Source organism: Hyaena hyaena, unplaced genomic scaffold (assembly GCF_003009895.1).
Source record: "Hyaena hyaena isolate Hyena2069 unplaced genomic scaffold, ASM300989v1 scaffold_1303, whole genome shotgun sequence".
NCBI lineage: Eukaryota > Metazoa > Chordata > Mammalia > Carnivora > Hyaenidae > Hyaena > Hyaena hyaena.
In genome coordinates this window covers 102,992-124,445 of record NW_024081937.1, presented here as the reverse complement: position 1 = coordinate 124,445, position 21,454 = coordinate 102,992, and the positions used below count along the sequence as shown (strand labels likewise).

General features: G+C 36.8%; 1 protein-coding gene across 1 annotated transcript in view; it reads left to right on the top strand.

Moving 5' to 3' along the window:
• SEMA3D (semaphorin 3D) overlaps positions 1-20,045 on the top strand; it is a 197,373-nt gene extending 177,328 nt beyond the window's left edge. Inside the window, 3 exon segments of the mRNA XM_039223233.1 lie at positions 1,342-1,406; positions 7,786-7,925; positions 15,679-20,045. Coding sequence (XP_039079164.1) covers positions 1,342-1,406; positions 7,786-7,925; positions 15,679-16,104 — 631 coding nt within the window. The 3' untranslated portion in view covers positions 16,105-20,045.
• Positions 20,046-21,454: the final 1,409 nt, after the last annotated feature.

Here is a 21,454-nt window from a genome sequence, read left to right as displayed (position 1 = left end):
TGTATGTCAGTCCCACGAGTACATACACACTGTTTCTTCTTGAAATTTGACTCACTCGTCGAATTTCAAATTTGAGGAATCACAGATTGAATGCATAGTACAGCAGCAGATACAGCTTAAAATTAAGAGACATTTTCTATTCCCTGAAATTTCTGGATTAGATGTGGGTGGGGAGATACTGCTATTACCAGTTCAAAGTGAAAAACACCAATATTTTGTTATAGTTTTTGGCTAAGAATATACTTCTCAGAGTGCATCCTTGGGGAATATTTTTCTTTTCTGGAAGCTAAAAATCAAAGAGTGCTCATTAGTTCATAATGGACCTTCAGTTTGATGAATTGACCCTGTTTCTTAAGAAGCCAAGATTTAAAAACATTCTTGACCTTATGTACCTTATACAATCATAATTTTTCTTCTTATATTTCCCAAGGCTGTATCTCTGATCTTGCACACATGCCCCTGTGATAGTTCCCCTTACCTTAACATAAATGTCCATGGGAGCCCAAAAAACGTACATGATAGATGAATCTTGTACAGGCTTGTCACCTGGTCGGCACTGCCCTTAAGGAACACCCTAGGTATTGCAGAGTTTACTGTGACTTTTATGATTGCTGAAGTGGCAACATAAAATAGCCAACGCAAATGAAAATATATTGTAAGAGTTTAAGACCTCTTTAATTTAGGGTAACAGCTTTCTGTTTTCTTATACAATAGCTACTATTTTCTCTTAAGAAAAATATGTGACAATAATGCACAACACCATGATTTATTATTATCCTTGTCTCTCCTATCAGAAAAACAACGTGAACAGCATATCCGCAGATAGGATTAGCCATTCATGCTCTACCAAACTGGTACTTCTATTTGAGATGACAGTATTTAACTTGTTGCTTAACTAAATCTATGTGATAATGAATCTTCGTAGGGTAACAAGTTGCGTATTTGTGTTTCTATCCATGAACTAAAGCTCATTAGTTCATAATGGACATCTTTTACATCTTATTAGTATCCCAGTGACTGACTGAAAAAAGAGCCCTCCCCCCCCCCCCCCACTGGATGTATCTGAAATCTGGACTATATTTATAGTCAACCTGTTCAATTGAACAACTTGTCAAAAGTCAGAGGAGTTCAATAAAATTTATATCACCTTATTTTCAAAGCAGGATGCGTTCTGTTAGGACTCTATTTTAGTGGTATTTGGATTAACATCAGATGGGATGAGTTGAGCTGTAAGACAAGCATAGTTCTGCTCTTGCCACTGTTATTAGTGTTAAATGCAGACTTTTATCTGTTCCAGCTATCATGCTCAATGTTCTAAACAGTTTAATCCCTTTTCCATAGGCGAGCTTGACGCCAAGATGTAAAGTATGGAGACCCGATCACCCAGTGCTGGGACATAGAAGATAGTAAGTATAGGTTTAATATGCTTTTCTCCCATTTAACATTTTAAGCCTAGTCTTTGTGTGTCTTTTTATTATATGACTTAAATATATCTATTCTATGGGAAGCTTTCATTTTATATAATGCTTATGTTCTGGAAAAGCAACAGGAGATTTTATCAATCAATCCCCTGTCTACATGCCTAAGTGAATAATCCTTTGTTATATCATTATTTGTATCATATGTCTTTTTAAATTCCTATCCATTTTTTTGTATTTTTTACTGCCTTACCCATCCTCATAAAGTTTGAAAACTGCTTATAAAGATAAACCAGGATATAGTCCAAAGCATATGGACATTTAGAGTAAACTCAAAGAGTCCCTTCCAGAAAGACCTGATGACAGTGTAGGCACTTGTTAGAAGGTTTTAGGTTTAGGTGGAGTATGCATTATTTGAATTTGGGTATTAATTCAAGCTTTTATTCAATCAATAGATGTTTATTCAGTGACTTCCATGTGCATATAATTGCCTTGGGTACACTTTGAGACAAAGAAACTCCTTCGAGAGCTTATAATTCTTCTGGGAGATATCATAAGGCACAATTAGTGATATGGGAGTTTCACAAAGAGAGACATCACCAGAGTCTGTATTGTTCAGAGAAAATTTCATGGAAGATCTTGAGAGCCTGAGTATGACTGAGACAAAGTAGAGAATAAAAAGGACTGAGTCTCATAACAGAGAAAAAAAAATCTATAAGAGTATATTGCAAAATATCTATATGAATATATTCTCCCAAAAATCCGTAAGAGCATATCCCAAAAAAATTTATAAGAATATATTCCAGGGGCGCCTGGGTGGCTCAGTTGGTTAAGCGTCCAACTTTGGCTCAGATCATGATCTCATGGCTCGTGGGTTCGAGCCCTACGTCGGGCTCTGTTCTGACAGACGGCTGAGAGCCTGGAGCCTCTTTCAGATTCTGTATCTGCCACTCTCTCTGACCCTCCCCTGCTCACACTCTCTCTCTCTCTCTCTCTCTGAAATAAATAAAACGTTAAATTAAAAAAAAAAAGAATACATTCCAAAGCTTTGGTTTCTTTCCACTGTCAAACTCTACCTTCAGACAGAAAATACATGCTCACACACATGCATGTGTTTAGGCACATGCACGCACAAACACACGCACACAACTGGCGGAAGGAAACTGCCTTCCCTTCATCACATTGTTAGTAACCACCCCCACATTCAATAAACAACCCAAATTTCATAGTCTGTAACTGCTGACCTGGAAGCTTTGTAATCAAAAACAAAACAATTATTTATAATTGATAATTTCATTCTTCTGAAAAATAGACTCTGATCCAGAATAGTATGTTTGACTTCTTGTTCTACTGCATCGGTGACTCCCCGTCATGTCGAGTGTTTTATTTAGCAGGTGTTACCGTGTGCAACCTATATGGTTTTTCTTTTTCTTTTTCTAATAGTTTATTGTCAAGTTGGTTTCCATATAACACTCACTGCTCATCCCAACAAGTGCCCTCCTCCATACCCATCACCCCCCTTCCCTTCTTCCCCAGCCCCATCAGCCCTCAGTTTGTATTCAGCATTCAAGAGTCTCTCATGGTTTGCCTCCCTCCCTCTCCCCCACTATTTTTTCCCTCTTCTTCTCCCCCATGGTCCTCTGTTAAGTTTCTCCTAATTCTCCTATATGTGCAAACATATATTATCTGTCCTTCTCTGCCTGACTTATTTTGCTCAGCATAACACCCTCAAGGTCCATCCATGTTGCTACACAAGGCCAGATTTCATTCTTTCTCATTGCCATGTAGTATTCCATTGTATAGATAAACCACGTCTTCTTGATCCATTCGTCAGTTAATGGACACTTAGGCTCTTTCCATGCTTTGGCTATCGCACCTGCGAGATGTTTCAGGAACCATTATAAGTATTGAGGATATCCCAGTGAATAAAAAAGAAGACAATCTGTGCACACATGGAACTTCTGTCCAAGTTGTGTTAGGGGAGGGAACAGGCGGTAAACTTAAAAAGAAGTAAAATATGTGCTATGTCAGACAGTGATAAGTGTTGTAAGGAGAGTGATTCAAATCACAGTTCCTGCTGATGGTGGAGATGGTGACTCACCATATCCTGTTCCTGCTGTGACCCACTCCACACAGTCTTTGCCAATCATCATCACCACTGCCCCCAATTCGTTTTCTGTCAAGGTCTCCAGCAGTTTCTTCCTTGCCAAATTCAATGGCCAATTTTCAGTTCTCATCTTTACTTAACGTCTAACTCCCTTCACCTTGAAATACATTCTTCACTTGACTTCCGTGCAGTGACGTGCTGGAGCCAGTTCTTAATGGTTCCATGAATCTCTCTTATTATTTAGGAATTTCATGAGCTGGTTTTAAATTCTCAGTAGCTTGATTCGGCCATAGTGGGAGTTTTTACACGAGGAAAAAGAACAAGTACTACAAATCAGGGTTTTTTTGTTTGGAAAGAGAAGGTGTGTCAGCACTCCTGGGCTTCATGACCCCCACCCCTATCCTCATCCTTATGATTTTCCTCTTACCTTACAGGCTGCTCCTTTTGAGTGTTCTTAACTCTCCTTTGCATCTCATCATCTGAACATAAAATCTCTGCCTGTTCACTCCCTAACACCATCAATTTCAACACTATCGGAGGCAACTTACTCCCAGATTCTTAGTCCAGTTCTAAACTCTGTCCTGTGTGCCAGGCAACAAATTCGGTCTCTCCCTCTCTTTCTGCCCCTCCTGTGCTTGTGCTCTCTCTGTCTCTCTCCCTTTCTCTCTCTCTTAAAAATAAATAAACATAATTTTTTTAAATGTTAATGTCTCAGAGACACCTTTTCTGACCATCCTGAGATACTTTCTCCTTGTTCTACCTCTGATTCTCTGATCTGCTTTATTTTTATTTGTAGTACATAACACTGCCAAATACTATGTTCCTTAATTTAGTCACTTGATGACCTTGTCTCTGTCACTGGGATGTAAATTGTTTTGTAGGCACAAAAGAATGCATAATGCATGGGTAAAGAAGAGGGTACTTAGCTGGATAGCATCTGAGTTCTGATAAAAGAGGAAAGACAAATTTTACGGTAATTTCACAATAATTATAATGAGAAAGACCTCACATAGGTTGGGCTAGGTTATGACAGTTCCTATGGAATTCTACAGAGTCTATGTTTACCCTGTAGACTATAAGAAGTTATTTCATATTTCCAGAAACAGTCATTTTTGAAAAAAAAATATGAATAATTGACACCTATTTGGAGAAGCCAAAGACAGAAAATCAACTGTGGGTATTAAAGTAGAGATACTGAGGTAATTAAAAACTAAAGTATTTGCAATCTTAAGGAATATTTTATTAAGTTATAATTGACAGATAACATTATACCAGTTTCAAGTACACAACAATAACAATTCAACACTTGCACACATTGTGAAACAATCACAATTGGTCTAAGTTAGCATCCATCACCATATGGTTAGAAAATAATGCTGCAGTGAATATGGGAGTGATGCATCTTTTTGAGTTAGTGTTGTTTTGTTTTGTTTTGTTTTGAGGTAGATACCCAGAAGTGGCCTTGTTGGATACAATATTAGTTACATTTATAATTATTTGAGGAGCCTCTGTACTGTTTCCGTAGTGGGTCTGCTAATTTACATTCCCATCAACAGTGCACACGTGCTTCCTTTTCTCCACATCCTCCCCGACACTTGTTATTTCTTGTCTCTGACAGATATAAGGCAAGAGCTCATTGTGGTTTCGATTTGCATTTCCCTGATGATCAGTGACGCTGAGAATCCTTCCATGTACCTGCTGGCCACCTGTTTTTTTTTTTTGGAAAAAAGTTGTTTGTCAGTTTCTCTGTTCAGTTTTACTTGGATTCTTTGGAGGCTTTTACTATTGAGTTGTATGGGTTGTTTATATATTTTTGATATTAAGCCCTTATCAGATATATGATTTGCAAATATTGTCTCCCATTTGGTAGGTAGACATTTCATTTTGTTGATGGTGTTCTGTGCCGTGCAGAAGCTTTTGGGTTGATGTCATCCTTCTTGTTTTTTGCTTTTGTTCTGGCATCAAATTTAAAAAATCATCAATAAGACTGACATCAAGGAGCTGACTGCTTGAGTGTTCTTCTAGGAATTTTATGGTTTCAAGTCTTACATTTAACACTTTAATCCATTTGGGGTTAATTTTATGTATGGTGTAAGATAGTGGTCCATTTTCTTTCTTCTTTCTTGCCTGCCTGCCTGCCTGCCTGCCTGCCTTTCTTTGGCATGTGGCTGTCCAGTTTTCCCAACACCATTTGTTCAAAAAAACTGTCCTTTCCCTATTGTATATTCTGGGCACTTTTGTTGTAAAAATAATTGACTATCTATGTGTGGATTTATTTGTGGGCTGTCTATTCTGTTCTACTGATCTGTGTCTGTTTTTATGTCAATACCACACTGTTTTAATTACTATAGTTTTTTTAGTGTGGTTTAAAACCAGGGAGTGTAATGCCTCCAGCTTTGTTCTTTTTTCTTAAAGATGGCTTTGGCTATTCAAAGTCTTTTATGGTTCCACACAAATTTTAGGATTATTTCTTTCTCTGTGAAAAATGGCATTGGAATTTTAATAGGATTGCACTGAATCCAAAAATTGCTTTTAGCAATATGGACATTTTGGCAATATTAATTATTTTAATCCAAGAGCATGAAATATCTTTCCATTTACTTGTGACTTATTCAATGTCCCTCATTAATGCCTTACAGTTTGCAGTGTGAGGGTGTTTCTTGTGCCTTGCTACATTTATGCCTGCGTACTCATTCTTTTCAATGCCGTTGTAAATAAGATTGGTAAAAGTAAGAAATTTAAAACTCAGAAATAAAATACAGATTATTAGTAACAATGAATTCATTCTTCTGTCAAATGGCATAGTGATGACTTTGTGTCAAAGAGTCATTGTTTTTCCTGATTTGAAAAAGAATTTCATACAATCAGCTATTTCATTTTCACTCATTTATCTTTTACCTACTGGACCAATTCTTTGGCTGAATCGGTCTAACTGAGTTTCTCCCCAGCCTTTGCCTCATCACCCGACAATCTGCCTGCAGTCTCCCTGCTCTGCTCCTGAACTTCTTTTGCTCAGGAAAACGGCATCTGTTACTCTGAAGAGATGCATGTCTTTCTCTTCCATGATTGGCACTGGGATCTCTCCGTGCATTAGGAATTTATTAAGTGTGAAAATCATAGATATAATCTGTTGAATTGGCCGGGATGGAGGATATATTACAAGTTTTGAATGGAATTCACACATTTTGAAGGTTAGATGAGGTTAATTCATAATGGTGTCAGCACGCCTGACTTAATCGTTGCTGGTAAAACACAAACAAGTTCAAAAGAAGCTTCTTCAAAGGAAAGCTTGACTATTGGATAGATGTGCATTCATGCCATTTGCTGATAATTTTGTGCGCTTACATTTAGGATTCACAGAGGTCCCTTAAGACTTACTCTTAGTTTATGCCTAAAATCTAAGGAGGCCCATCTGTAGAATTGAGACATCTGAATATAGGATGAAAAAGTGCGTGTTTGGGCCAGGCTGAGCAGCTGTCATTTTTTATTTGATCAAATTTGAGCTACAGATCTTAGATCACACATGGGACACAGCCTTTGGCTACTCTGGACGGAATGCATTTCAGATGGTGCAGTTGATTTACGAGAATAGGGTGTCTGAGACAATGCTCCCTTAGCAGCCCATTAACTATCTTATAGCAAATGCATGTTGGGCTTAAGAATCCCTCTTTGAGTAAAAGAGAACATTTTTGGGTAGATAGTACAGAGAAGGTCCAGATTCTGAGTATTAGACTGTCTAGCTCAATATCATCATTATAGAATTTTGTCAAGTACAGACCACTATACTTACTTTTCTGACATTAAAATATCTTGATGTTATGTGGTCAGCTCTGTGGATCAATTCATGATAGAATTTCTCTTGAAAGATGAAATAAATTGCTCTTCTGGAACTATCTACAAAATTGGTTATATTTTATACAAATTAAAAGGGGTGAAGCATTAAAAGACACTAACATTTTATTCAATTCAGCTTGGATAAAAAGTCTCCAAGTGTTTAGAGTTCTTACCTTAAAAAATTGGTTGCAAATAGTTAATATATTGATGAAAGGGTAAAAACTTTAATGCAGGGATAGAGTTTTAAAAATCAATCTATTAGAGAATATTTGACTCTTAGGTAACAATATTATAACATGAATTTCCTCTCTCTTTAATAATCTGTATGAATCTTTTCCCCATAGCATCTGTTCTAAATCAGTCCATTTTCCCATTGCTTTTAAAATCAGATCAAGGTTAATCTCCTATTCCATGTTTGTTTTCTAGGCAATAGTCATGAAACTGCTGATGAAAAGGTGATTTTTGGCATTGAATTTAATTCAACCTTTCTGGAATGTATACCTAAATCCCAACAAGCATCTATTAAATGGTATATCCAGCGATCAGGAGATGAGCATCGAGAGGAGGTAAGTTATAGTCATCAAAGAATTCTCACCTTGAGGGAAATAGTGTAAAACTTAAATCAAGTTTGGGTTGTGAGAGATGTTCAATGCTTAGTGCTGTATGGTTCTCTCATCACTATTTGATAAAGAGGAAAATACTAATTTATACTCACTAACATGGAAGTCAACAATGCTTTTGATATGAATAGGACAACTTAGGAGTGAGTGCCTGGGTGTCTCAGTTGGTTAAGCATCCAACTCCTGATTTAAGTTCAGATTACGATCTCATGGTTCATGAGTTCAAGCTCCACATTGGGCTAGAATGCTTGGGATTCTCTCTCCACCCTTCCCCTGCTTGCATTAATAAGCTTAAAAAGAATAGGACAACTTAATACAGATACATTAATAGAATATATTTAAAATTAGATTGAAGTTTTTTAAGAAATGTACATAATTTATTTTTCAAACTTTCATTCTCATAGGTTGTATTTTAGAACAATTCCCTGCTCAAAAATAAGAACACAGTATTTTCCCCCTATAGTAGGAAAAGGAGTACATTTTGACTCATACTGTATTTGACTTAGAACATAAAGTGAAACAGGTTGAATATGTATGCAGAAATACCTGTCTTTATCATATCATATGAACAAGTTAGATAACTATCTGGACACGTACTTCTTCATTCTTGGTGTATTTAAAAGCAAATCAGTAGAGGGAAAAGTAATATGGCTGTTCTCTTTATCTTTTGACTTTTTCTGTTTAAGTCTCAGAAATATGTATGGTTGAAACATATAACAGAAATTTTGTGAGGTAGATAGGTTATATATTTTACTGAACTTAATGAGATGACTTTGGGTAGTCTCAGAAATCCCGTATTATTATTTGAGTGCCATGAAACAAAGGGTAATTGGCAAAGCTTTTATTTTTCTCTGTCAGTGCCTGAGGAATGCTCAGTATAGAGTTCTAATATTCCCATTAGCAAACCCAGGTTATTGTAATGAGTAATGGAATGAACTCAGGATTCAGAATTAGATATTTGATTGAATCACAGTCTTGTGTCCTTTGGTAATATCACTGAGCCTGTATGCACCAGAATTTTCTAAAGTGAACAAAATCAATTCAAAAGCTACTCTGAAAATAAAATGAGAAAATACAGATGAAAATGTGAATTTCAAAGCAGCAGATTACTCACAAGTGTAAAATATGCATATAAAATTGCAGATACTGGGGGCGCCTGGGTGGCTCAGTCAATTAAGCATCGGACTCTGGGTTTCAGCTCAGGTCATGATCTCACAGTTTGTGAGTTCCAGCCCCACATTGGGCTCTGCTGCTGCTTGGGATTCTGTCTCTCCCCTTCTCTCTGCCCTCCCTTCTCTCTCTTTTTTTCTCTCTCTCTTCCAAGTTTACATAAACTTTAAAAAAAAAAAATTTCAGATACTCCCTCTCAGGAAGATGTGTGAAATAGGAAATAGTCCTGATCATGTTTTCGGCTTGACTGCTGAGGATTTATGAGCAGGTTGAGAGGTTTCTATAACACTCCATTTCCCTGTGCTGTAAATAGGCAGACCAAATGCTCTAAAATACCAGCCTCCTTGATAAGTCTATAAACATTTAAAATAATGTGTGTATGTCATCAGTCAGACATTAGTAGAGAATAGTGGTTCTCAAATGCAGGTGGGTTTGCTGCTGGCGTCCACATCTGGCCATATCTAGAGACATTCTTAGTCGGCACAGCTGGATGGGTGGGTGGGTGGAGGGTGCTCTTGGCATCTTGTGGATGGATGTCAGGGATGATGCTAAACATGCTCACTTCAGAATAAAGAGTCCTCTGGCCCCAAATTTTAGTAGTGCTGAGGGGGGGAAGCCTTGCAGTAGAAGGACCAAATTTATCATAGGAAATTGATGTAAAGATACGCTCCAGCATTACATTAAGGTGTTAATGTCTTTCTCTTCGTCTGCAATCTTTAAGAACAAATGTTTTTATTAAAATGTTGACTCTTTATACGCTTAATACCAAGGGAATACTCTAATGTTTGTTATGTCAGATCTCTCCAATAAAACTTTGATTCTTTATCATTACTGACGTCCATACTTTCTAAGATTCCAGTATATCCATATTTATACTCAATGTTTATTGTAAGGGCCCCATTTTTTCCAGTATATCTTAAAGTATTATCTGACTTGGAAGTGATCATGTAACTTTGAAACGTAAAGCATTAACTTTTTACCAAAGAAATATTGATTCTGAATTTTAACATGCACGTTTTTAGTTACATTGTAATATTTTACTCTTAAATGTCCCAAACCAGCATTTTTAATTTTATAGTTAAAATTAAGCTTGATAATTTCTCCCCAGTTAAATGTAATTCTTAGAAATGATGTTTTCTCCACAGCAAATTTCATCTGACTTTTAAAAGACTATGGTACTCTGCTTATGGGGAGTCTCCTACTTCTAGATATAGACATTTGCCTATTCATGTTTGCATTCGCATCTTTCATATTGCTGAAGAGGCAATGCATTCCTTTAATGTACCTTTTGACAGTATATCATACAGTCACGGCGGTACCATGCTCCATGAATTTTAATGGGGCAGAAATAGTGTATTTTACTTACAAGTATCCTAACTGTAATATTTCAACTGCTATTTTTATCTACCTTTGGAAGTAGGTAGTTACACATTGTCCAGGATATGCACTCTTGTTTCCTGAGCTGAGGAAAGGGGCAAAATGCAGACTAGATTGGAAGCATTCTTCCCAGCAGGCTGTCTTCTGCTCCCTACCAAGAAGGTCACAGTTTGGAATCTTCCCCCCACTGAAAAAAAAGCCTGCGGGAAGGACTAGAATCTCCTGTGGGACAGAGCCTGTCACCAGCTTATTCTCTGTCAGGGGGAGAACATTTCCTTACTGAGATGTCTCACAGTTGGGTGCTGTTGGGGTGGTCATGAGTCAGCTATCTGCCGACTTCCTTTTAAAGCTAGTCTTGAAATTGATGATGTTTATGCTGGAAGTGGCAAGTTAATCGGCTGTCCCTGAGCTTCTGTTGAACTATTGGGGTCTGAATGACTGGAAGAGGTAATACCTTATGCCATTTGTAGGAATATTTTCGTGTGTGTGTGTGTGCGTGTGTGTGTGTGTGTGTGTGTGTGTGGCTTTTTAAAAATATTTTAAAGACATCTTCAAATATTTCTACTTTCCCCTTTGTAAGTCCTTGTTTTATTGATGTTCTATTATAAAAGCAATATAAATGCTTTTGAAATTATAGTGACACACAAAGAATTTTGAGGCCTCTAATGATGTCTATTCCAGCTTTTTTCCACCAACCGTTACACTGTGAGCAGTTTTCCTTATCATTCAATTTGAATACCATGTTTTTCCTATCCTCTACGCCAGCTACCCTGACACCACAGTCTTTCATGATTATTCCATGTTATTTAAATAGCACGTGTTTCGTCTTAAAAAAATAGTAAACTTCCTGACATCTAAATCTTCCTCTGCTTTTCTAACTATTTTCTTAGGACATATCTTTTGAGGTAAAATAGCTGAGTGAAACATTATCTTCATGGCTTTTGATAAACAATACTATATGCTAATTTCTTGTCAAAATCACCATATTAGTACCTTTGAACTTCTGAGGCAAAATTGTGTATGATAATTCACGAACATCATTGCTAGTTAGGTATGAAAATGTCATATTATGTAATATCTATTTCTTTGTAAATTAGTGGGTATGAATTTACCCTCTCCTACTTCATAGCTGTCAGTTTCAGTTGTATTTGGTGAAGTGCTTTACCCATCCTTTGCTTAGTTTTTTATTTATTTTTAATATTTTTATTTTTGAGAGAGAGCAAGCAAGTGAGCACGAGTGGGGGGAGAGACAGAGACAAAGAGGGACAGAAGGTTCAAGCAGACACTGGGCTGACAGCAGAGAGCCTGATGTGGGGCTCGAGCTCACAAACTGTGAGCTCATGACCTGAGCCAAAGTCAGACGCTCAACGGACTGAGCCACCCAGGCACCCAGCCACCCAGGTGCCCTTGTGAAAATCATTTTTAATGAATACTTCATTGAAAACTAAGTATGTGAGGGAGCCTGGGTGGCTCAGTCTGTTGAGCATCTGACTTCAGCTCAGGTCATGATCTCGTGGTTCATGAGTTCAAGCCCTATGTCAGACTCTGTGCTGACAGCTCAGAGCCTCAAGCCTGCTTCAGATTCTGTCTCCCTCTCTCCCTACCCCTACCCTGCTTGTACTCTCTGTCTCTCAAAAATAAACATTAAAAACATTTTTTAATGATTTTCACAAAATCTTTTAAATTCAATTATTGTTGTTTACATTTTAATGCTATACTTATTACAAGTCACTTATTATGTTTTACGTCTCTAAATTTTTTGTTTCTCCCATAAAAGAGTTTAATATTTTACATAGACAAATCTATAGATTTGTATCTCTATGATGTCTCCCTTTTTATGCTTAGAAACTCCTTCTTTTATGAAACATCAAATATATTTTTTCTGGTTATTTTGTGATTTTATTATTACCATTGCAGTCTGTATTTTATATTTACATTTCCTCTAAGATACCAAATTAATCTAGGGGTTAGTTATGTATAAATCTTTTAAATAGCGAGTCAGTTGCCTCAGAATATTTTTAAATAAGTCTTCCTCCTGTGTTTGTTGCAGAAAAGAGATATTCTTGAAGGCCTAGTCACTTCCAAGACACACGCCACACTTCAGCTATGAGAGATCTGACAGGTGCATTATCTGTAAGGGAATTACCATTAGGCCGCTATTATTGGAGAGCAGAGTGTCTGACCTTTACCTGCTGCTTCGTACCTAAATGTCCTTTGTCCCTCTCCACGTTACTCTTCTCATTTTAAATGAATTGCCCTCCACTGAAGATCTACATTTAATAATGCCAAATATATTATCCTTGTTCCCATTAGGCAAATGGATAGTCGACCCCAGTTCAAGTGTGGTTTTGATTTAGCAGAGCCGGTTTTTACTTACCACTCTTAGAGTGGAGAAAATTCCAGGAGTTTAAATCAGTGGCCAGAGATTACATTATCTCTTTGTAAAGGAGCTGAATTTTCTAAATGGACTGTGCTGACATCTCACTGTCGAGATACAGTCTGCGTAATGCCTCCTATGCCAGCATGGCCCACAGGCAGTACAGAGGAGGAGAATGGAAAGTAGGCAGATGTGAATCAGCCGTTTAATTTCTGGTCGCAGCTTCCTGTCTCTAGGTAGCAAAAAACTCCTATGAAAATACATCAGTTCCAACTGTATTTTATTAGAAATGCTATTTCCATCAGCATATTTTTGAAAATTGACAAAGAAAAAACACTTCAATGATCTAATAAACATTCGATAAATCCAGAAAGAAATGTCTTAGAGCACATTTTATATCTATAGGTCAAAGAAAGAAAGAAAGAAAAATGAAGCATTCCATGAAAGAAAGAAAAGGGAAGGATCACATTGTACTAAGGAAATGCCAGGTGTTTATGAAATTCTGAGTCCAGTAGGGACAGACATAGACTCAGAAGGAGGGTAGGGGAGCCGGGCTTCAGAGTTAAACAAATAAACAGGATACAAGAAGAGAATAGCAGAGATAATGAAGTGTTACATCATATGTGCGAAATCAAAGTCATAATTTCTTCCTGTCAGGAGATTAAAGAGAACAATAAAAAGTAGTGAGTCAGAGCTCTGACAGCTCTCTAAAAGCCACATTAAGTGCAGCTTAAACATTAACAAGAGTTCCAGTTGTGAAATCTAGAGATGAACTGAAACTGAAGTCACCCACCTTGACTGTCATGCTAATAACCAGAGGCCATTTTCTATTAAGAGTAAATTACAAAAAATAAAAGCTTCAGAACATCACCTCTCCCGCTCTCCAGTGACACTGCAGTGGTCTATAATGTTGCTAATAATACCTCACACTTTAACCTTCAAAGAGCTTTACTCTTAACCCCCCAAATACACCATATGCTCTGTCACCAGCTTGATAAATGGAAGACCCATCGGAGAAGATAAATGAGTAATCATAGGAAGCAGAGTCTGCAGATAAGCCCCAGATCCTAGACTTTGGAGTCAGAATTTTGGGATCTAAGATGTATTTAAAATTTAAAGAATAATCCCTACAGTAAAATTACTTAAAGGAAAAGGCAAAAGTAGTGTGCAAAACTTGAGATTAATATTCCTGTTTAAGATGGACCCTTTTGAATCCTACTGATTCAAGTTCACATTCATTATTTTATTCATGAGACTCCCCCGGTTTCTGAGAACATAAGTGAATGACAACAGCATTCTTAAATGCCTGGGCCTCTAGAATAAGTCCATTAAAAAAAAAAAAAAAAAGTACACACAAGAATCACCAAATGGGGAGAGTTAAGGGAAACAAACAAACAAAACCCTGATGGTGTGGATTCAGCGTAGAACGAAGGCAGCCTGGAGACCATTCAGTCTCATTAACCAGGGATGTGGGCTGTGACCTGCCTTTGGCCTCGCGTGGTACCCCGCCAGCTGCACTTCTCTGGCACAGAGGGTGGTTGGCGATGTACTTGTTCGTTAACTGGGCTGGTAGCCAGAGATGTTTCTTTTCCTTTGCTCATATTTCCACAATTGGAGGGACTTTTTCCTACATACTTTTCATATAAAGATACAGTGTACAATCTACCCACTGTGAATAAATTTAATTTAGCTGTCTTTATGCCTCCTTGACTTCCATCCACTAAAAGTCTACAATTCAGGGGCAGATGTGTAAACTGGGAAATCTTCCAGACTTCTCTGTTGTCGTTGTTATTCTGCTTAATGCCGGGACACTCAACAATATTCCACATTAAACAGGGCTCTTGTGTCAGTAAACATGCCTCCAGTTTTATTGAAGATAGATTTGCTATTCACACCAGATTGTGAGCCAGGCAGGCCTAAATGTTTGAATTGTCTTTCAGGGCTATTGCTTCAAAGGGTAAAGAGCATCATGTTTCGGAAGGGGTTCTTTTTTGTTCATTGAGTTTTCTCACACTTGAAATCACATTACTCTGTCATAGTATCCTGAGGTATGGCAAATATTTCCACAAATGACATAATCTGAAGTATCACATATACACACAGTTTCAAAGTTCAATCCACAGTAAAAGAAAAAAAAAAAGGAAATTCATCTTTCAATGTTGCTAACCTTCTGACTATGGGCCTGCTCAGTTACGGTTCCAAAATCCAAAAAGCTGTATCCATGCTTTTCCACTAGACTTTTAACAAGTCACCACGTACAGTCTCCATCTGCTGTTCAGCTCACTTACTGGGTGATATCCAGAAGACAGAGTAAATTCCTCTTGGAACCATTGCTCTATTTCTCCTTCACAGGTAGTAGCATGTGCTAAAATCTCCTTTTCTATACAATGGCTGTCAATGTCCTGTTCTGGCTCAGAAATTCAGATACCAATTGGTGTTCTTAATATTCCACTTGGTATCTGAAATCTCTGTAAAGATGGTTGGCTGACAGTTTCCAGCTTTACTTCATTGTTTTCTTATAGCTTTTCATTCCTATCTGTAGATAGGGAGAAAAACTTAGATAATCATGGGATGCAAATCTGCATCTTTGGGAGCTGTTACTTTTGTGGAATTTTTTACTCTCTTCAACTGTGGCTGGTAATGTTGTTGGCTTGATGGCAGAGAGATGGGAAGCGATCTCTTAGGTTCATCTAAGTAAAGCTAGGGAGCCTCTGTTCATTTGCTCCTGGCCCCCTCTGCTTTTCATTTATTACCTCCATTTTTCCAATTCTGCAGTTGAAACCTGATGAAAGGATCATCAAAACAGAATACGGGCTACTGATTCGCAGTTTGCAGAAGAAGGACTCTGGGATGTATTACTGCAAAGCCCAGGAGCACACTTTTATCCACACCATAGTGAAGCTGACTTTGAATGTCATTGAGAATGAACAGATGGAAAATACCCAGAGGGCAGAGCACGAGGAGGGGCAGGTCAAGGATCTGTTGGCTGAGTCACGGTTGAGATACAAAGACTACATCCAAATCCTTAGCAGCCCAAACTTCAGCCTCGACCAGTACTGCGAACAGATGTGGCACAGGGAGAAGCGGCGACAGCGAACCAAGGGCAGCCCCAAGTGGAAGCACATGCAGGAGATGAAGAAGAAACGGAATCGAAGGCATCACAGAGACCTGGATGACTTTCCTAGAGCTATGGACACGTAGTTTCTTCTTGACTTTAAAGAAAAGAGTTCTTCACCTGCAAAACTAGCATCTTCTGTTTTATACACCCCATGTATGAACTCCTAAGAGCTTTCCACTAAGTTTTGCTAAGGCAAAGGACACAAGAACAATAATCTGTATAAGACTGTCTATGGTGAATATGGCATAGCGAGGGCAAATAATTCATCTGAACCGGTTTCCCATCCCAAGACCTAAACATGTACTGCCGAGTCTCAGCTCTACCCTCAAAATAGGGGCTTTCCGTTCGTAAATGTTTTATGTTCTGAGTTTTTGGATTTATTGTGTCATGTGAATAACTGAGCTAAGCAAGCATCACATTTGATATCATCATAAGGTGCTTTATTTCCCTTGCGTGGCCGTTAAGGCTGGAGTCGACCATGCAGTTGTGCTGTATATGTGCTCCTAGGAATAGATATATCAATTCTGCTCTAGAACTGGCTACAACATGGTAGGACTTGGAAGACCCACATTCACACCGCTCACACTGTCAGCAGGGTCTTTGCCAGTAAGCCGTTCACTCTCGGTGCATGGTTTAGGAATTCGGAGAGGTGCATTACTTCGGACCACAGAGGCTACGTTCGTTGTACTGCAGCGTGATTTACTGAAGGGTATAAATGCTACTCCCAGCATTCCTGTGACTTGTCAGGGGTACCAGGCTCACAGAGAGAAGTGGGTGCACGGTTATGTGTTTTTAGAATCTATGCTGGGCTTTACAGGGATGGAATGCTTCATAAATATTTTAATAAGACATGGGAAAACATTTTAATAAGGGAAACACCATGATGTATACTGCATCCTAATGGAAAGGCACGCAGATGGGATTTGTTAAGAGACAGAAAGAAAGATAGCCATAAATTCTGGCTTTGGGGAAAAGTCATATCCCCATAAAAAGGAAGAACAATCACAAATAACGTGGGCGAAATGTCATGTAGCTTTGGTCACTAGAGTATAAGTGGCTGCCAATTTGTAATCCATCTGTTAAGAAAAGTCCACATTAGAGCAAACTGCTAGCGAAAGTCTGAGGAAAAGTAAATTCTCTAGAAGATCGTGGGAAGAATGAACACAGATTTATTTACAACCAATGGGATTTCAGTAGTACTTCCTCTCTTTTTCTCTAAAATTTCATTATACTCTGTAAATTATGTCCATATACTGCCTTTATTCTCTCCTGAATATTGGATTATTGGAATTTATTTGAGTGACTAGGAAAATAACAATATATGCATAGAGAGAGAGATAGAATTAGGTAGACTAGAGTGGTGGGGAGTGGGGATATCTATTTGTTGAATAACAGAACAAATGAAAACATTTTGACAACGGAAAGGGTTAAATTAACTCTTTGACATCGTTTCTTGACACAATCTTTTTGCATTTCTGAGATTATATGCTGTAATTCAAGTAGCATTGTCTTTGTAATTTAATAATAAATAAGCCTAATGCATGTAAGGAAACCGAACTCTCAGCATTAACGTAAACGTTCTTCATTTTTTGTTAGCACTTTCGAATGTTTCCAATTTGACTTTCCTTCTCTGCATACATACGGCCTGTTTCCTGCCTGTGGAAGCAAAACTCACCTTTCCTTCTTGGAACACAAAACCCTTAGCCTTCTTCTGTTTTGCCTCTTCACGCCCTTTTTAAGTGTGAAATGAAAAATTAGTCACTTCCTCACATGGAAGGCAGCCTTTCAGAAAACTGAATAGCAGACATTGCTCGTTTATCATGCATGCTGCATATCTTGAAAGAAGAGCCTCTGAGAACCCGTGTGGTTAAAGGGCACCTTATTAGAGTTCAGTGTCATGTCTGTGACTGCCTCGATGTGCAGAACATTCAATCTTCGATTCATTTTATTTGCCTTGCTTACCTATCTGAAAGTAGTCACACTGCTATTTGAGGTTAAGTACCTCTTTTGAAATGATGCCATATATATTTGTAGGTGTTTCACATACGAGAAACTTAAATAAGTTTTTTTTTTGTTTTTTTTTTTTTTTTAAGGTGAACCAGAAACAAACACTCTTTAAAAGTAATGCGTAAGAAAGCTGTAGGGGGATCAGGCTAATTGAACATCGTAATGAGAGTGTTTGTAAATATTGATTCACTGGGTCCAAATGTTCCAGAATTCATAGCAAGCTCAAAGCAAATAAATGGGAGCCTGTTTTACTTTTAAGATTTCCTGTGTATCAGACAGTCGTGATCAAAGTATAGATGGCTTCAGGAAAATGACATGAAGCTCAAACATTAGGATTGACTTCTGTAATAAATATGGTTTTCATCAAAATATGAATGTTCGAGCCATTTTTTAACTGCTCCTTTTTAATCTTAATTATTTAGATAAAGTTTAGACAACTTCTTTTACCTTACAGCTGATATTTTGGCTGCTTTGGATCTAAAATGTTAATTTATGGTAATTGCTTAAAATATATTTGAAATATTGAGTAAATATTGAGTGAAACAAAAAGTCATATAATAAAAAACACGGACAAAGATTTATGTGTATTTGTAAAGATAGAGGACCTCTAAGCTAGATTGAACTTTGAACCTTTTAATTGCCTGGGACACTTAAGAGAGTGCAAATATGTAAAGTCTAGGGTTGAGATACAATATATACTTCCTCACCACTGAAGGTTTTACCAAATTTTCCTTGAAATAACGACAAGTAAAATTATAGTCATAGTTTCAAAACTGCTTGCTAAGAAATTAGCTGTCTATGGAGAGGTCTTAAAATGTCTGCTTATTCTTGGTTTCTCATTTTTCTCCCCTGTTTTGAATACATATGTCTTTAACTGGCATATTCTCGCCTGCATTTCATTCCATCTAATTATGCTGCTAAATGGAATCCTGCCTTTCTGCATACATTTACATTCAATTTATTGGGAATTTTGAGAGTTTGCTTAGAAAGGAATAGTAATTAATTTATGTTGAAACTTTTTTTTCCTCCAAAGAGCTCAAAGCACTGCATTCATATTACCAAATAAACATTTTGGAAAACCAACCAAATTACTGAAGAGATGGAAAAATAGTCATGGAGAAATTCATAAATTTGCAAAATCTACAATAGTAGAAGAATTGTAATCTATACCAAATCTCACCAATCTGTTGGCAAACTGATGCTCATTTTCAATATGCTACCTGCAAGACTGTCTTACTCTTGAACTCTGCCTTTGGTCTATATTTCAGTTCTTTTACGCTATTAAGTGTTGTTCCTGCTGAATTGTATAGACTCAATTAAAAAATGGGTTTACAGTGGCCAGTGACTGTTTTTCAACACTATCAAAATTAAATTTTCAAAGCTTTATAATAACCACATGTCCACAGAATATTAAGTTGAATAAGAACATTAATTAGACACTGGTATTTTAAACTTAAAAATAAGCTATACTTCATAATGTATCATAAATACAAATGAAAATAAAAACTGAAATGGCTTCTCTTTGGAATGTTACATGTGTCTTAGACAACGGGTTGGAAAATCGATTAACCTTATTTGGAATGGATAGTTTAGAAAAAAGGGATATATGAATGTTTTTAATAGAAAAATGTATTTTTCTCAGTAAATGACCACCACATTTAAATAATTCAGCTTACATGCGAGGTTAAAAAATAAGATTTAAAATTCCAATATTGACGGGGCAAAGACAGGAACATGCACACGAATTATACCTCTCATTTAAATATTTTGTAGTATAGAGTATTTATGGTAAGTTTGAGACAGAGGATTTTTGGGGAAAGGGCAAAATTCTATCAGTTACTCATGTAATTTAATTCTGGTATTGTAAGTGCTTGCCAATCAATTTTCAATTACAGTTTTGCTATTTTAAAAGAACTGTAGTCTTGTAATCTAAAATAATTGAAAATTGTCAAATGTATATTTTGGTTGTATTATATAATAAAACACAAACATTAGTGTTCTATGGTTATAAACAGAATGTTGGTTTGTGTGCAGATTTTGTTTTCCAACCCTAAACGTGGTAACCGAATCTTATGCAGGGCATCTCATTAAATCAAATACCAAAGAAAATATTTCCTGAAAGTGTTCAGTAATTATATTTTGCACTGTTAAGTATTCAGTAACTTCTCTTATGAAGGAAAAGAATAAGCACCTCTCCTTATATCATATAGCTATGCCTTACTGTGATCTAAATTTAGACCTTGGCAGACTGACATAAACGTTACTACCAGAAGTAACTACTTCTAAGACTTCTAGGGATCATTCTATAAGTGAAATTTGAGAACACTCATCTATATGTTTTGCTCTATGAGTATAATTTATTAAAGGAGTAAGCTGAGGGTTTTGGTTTTGCCTTATAAAGAAATATCTTGAATTTATTTTAGAGAATATTCTAATTTTTGCCAGTCTGGTACATTTGTGAAGGATATTTTATATTTGCAAATAGATAATATATAATATGCCCCCAACCTAGTTATGAAATAACTTGTAGAGATATTATTGTACAGAAAAATGTCAGGTTTTCTGTGTGCTCTGACAATCTTCAAACATGTGAGTTTACAGTAATGTATAACCCTTGAAAGAAAAGAGTAATTTTATATAGCCATTCTTAGTAGAACCTTAGTAGGATCATGTCCAAGTTGCTACTATAAATAGAATATAATACATAATCCTTCACTGGGACAAATTCAGTTGTACAGAAAAATGCTTGATTAATTCTCAAGACAAGAGACCCAAGAGTTGAACATTTAAGTTGAGGAGTAAAACTACATAACTTGTTACCTGCATTCACAGTTTTTGGAGTCCAGGAAAAAGTCTTGCCCAGGAAGATGAAGCTGCATTTAACTTTATTGTTTCTTTCAGAAGTTGATATACTTTTCTTTTGTATATGTATTGGTACAAAGACATATCTTGGAGAGTGATTTGGGATACCCAATCAGGTTTAAAATGCAGATATTCCAAGAACCAGCTTTTCACAATTACATACTTAACCCTTGAGAACCTTCTCCACATGTGCAATAATAGATATTTTTTTAAAAAATAGTTATTCTAGAATTATAATAGAAAAAAGAGAACAATCTATTTTCTACAAAAGGAGAATGGATAAATTGAAGTACAGTCACTAAATGGAGACAGAAGTTTAAATGAAAAAAATATCTGTGTGTATCAACATAGAAAAGTCTCAGAAGCAATGTTAAATGAGCAAAGTCAGGGAGTGTAGGGATACAAACAGAATTATATTGGATATCAAGTTTAAAGAAGTAAGCAATACTGCTCATGGATACATACGTTCATATGCAAGTAGTAAACATATAAAAAACACTCGCGGAAAAGTTAAGCACCAAATTTAAATAGATTTTCCTCTAAGAAACAAGAGAAAGAGGCTAT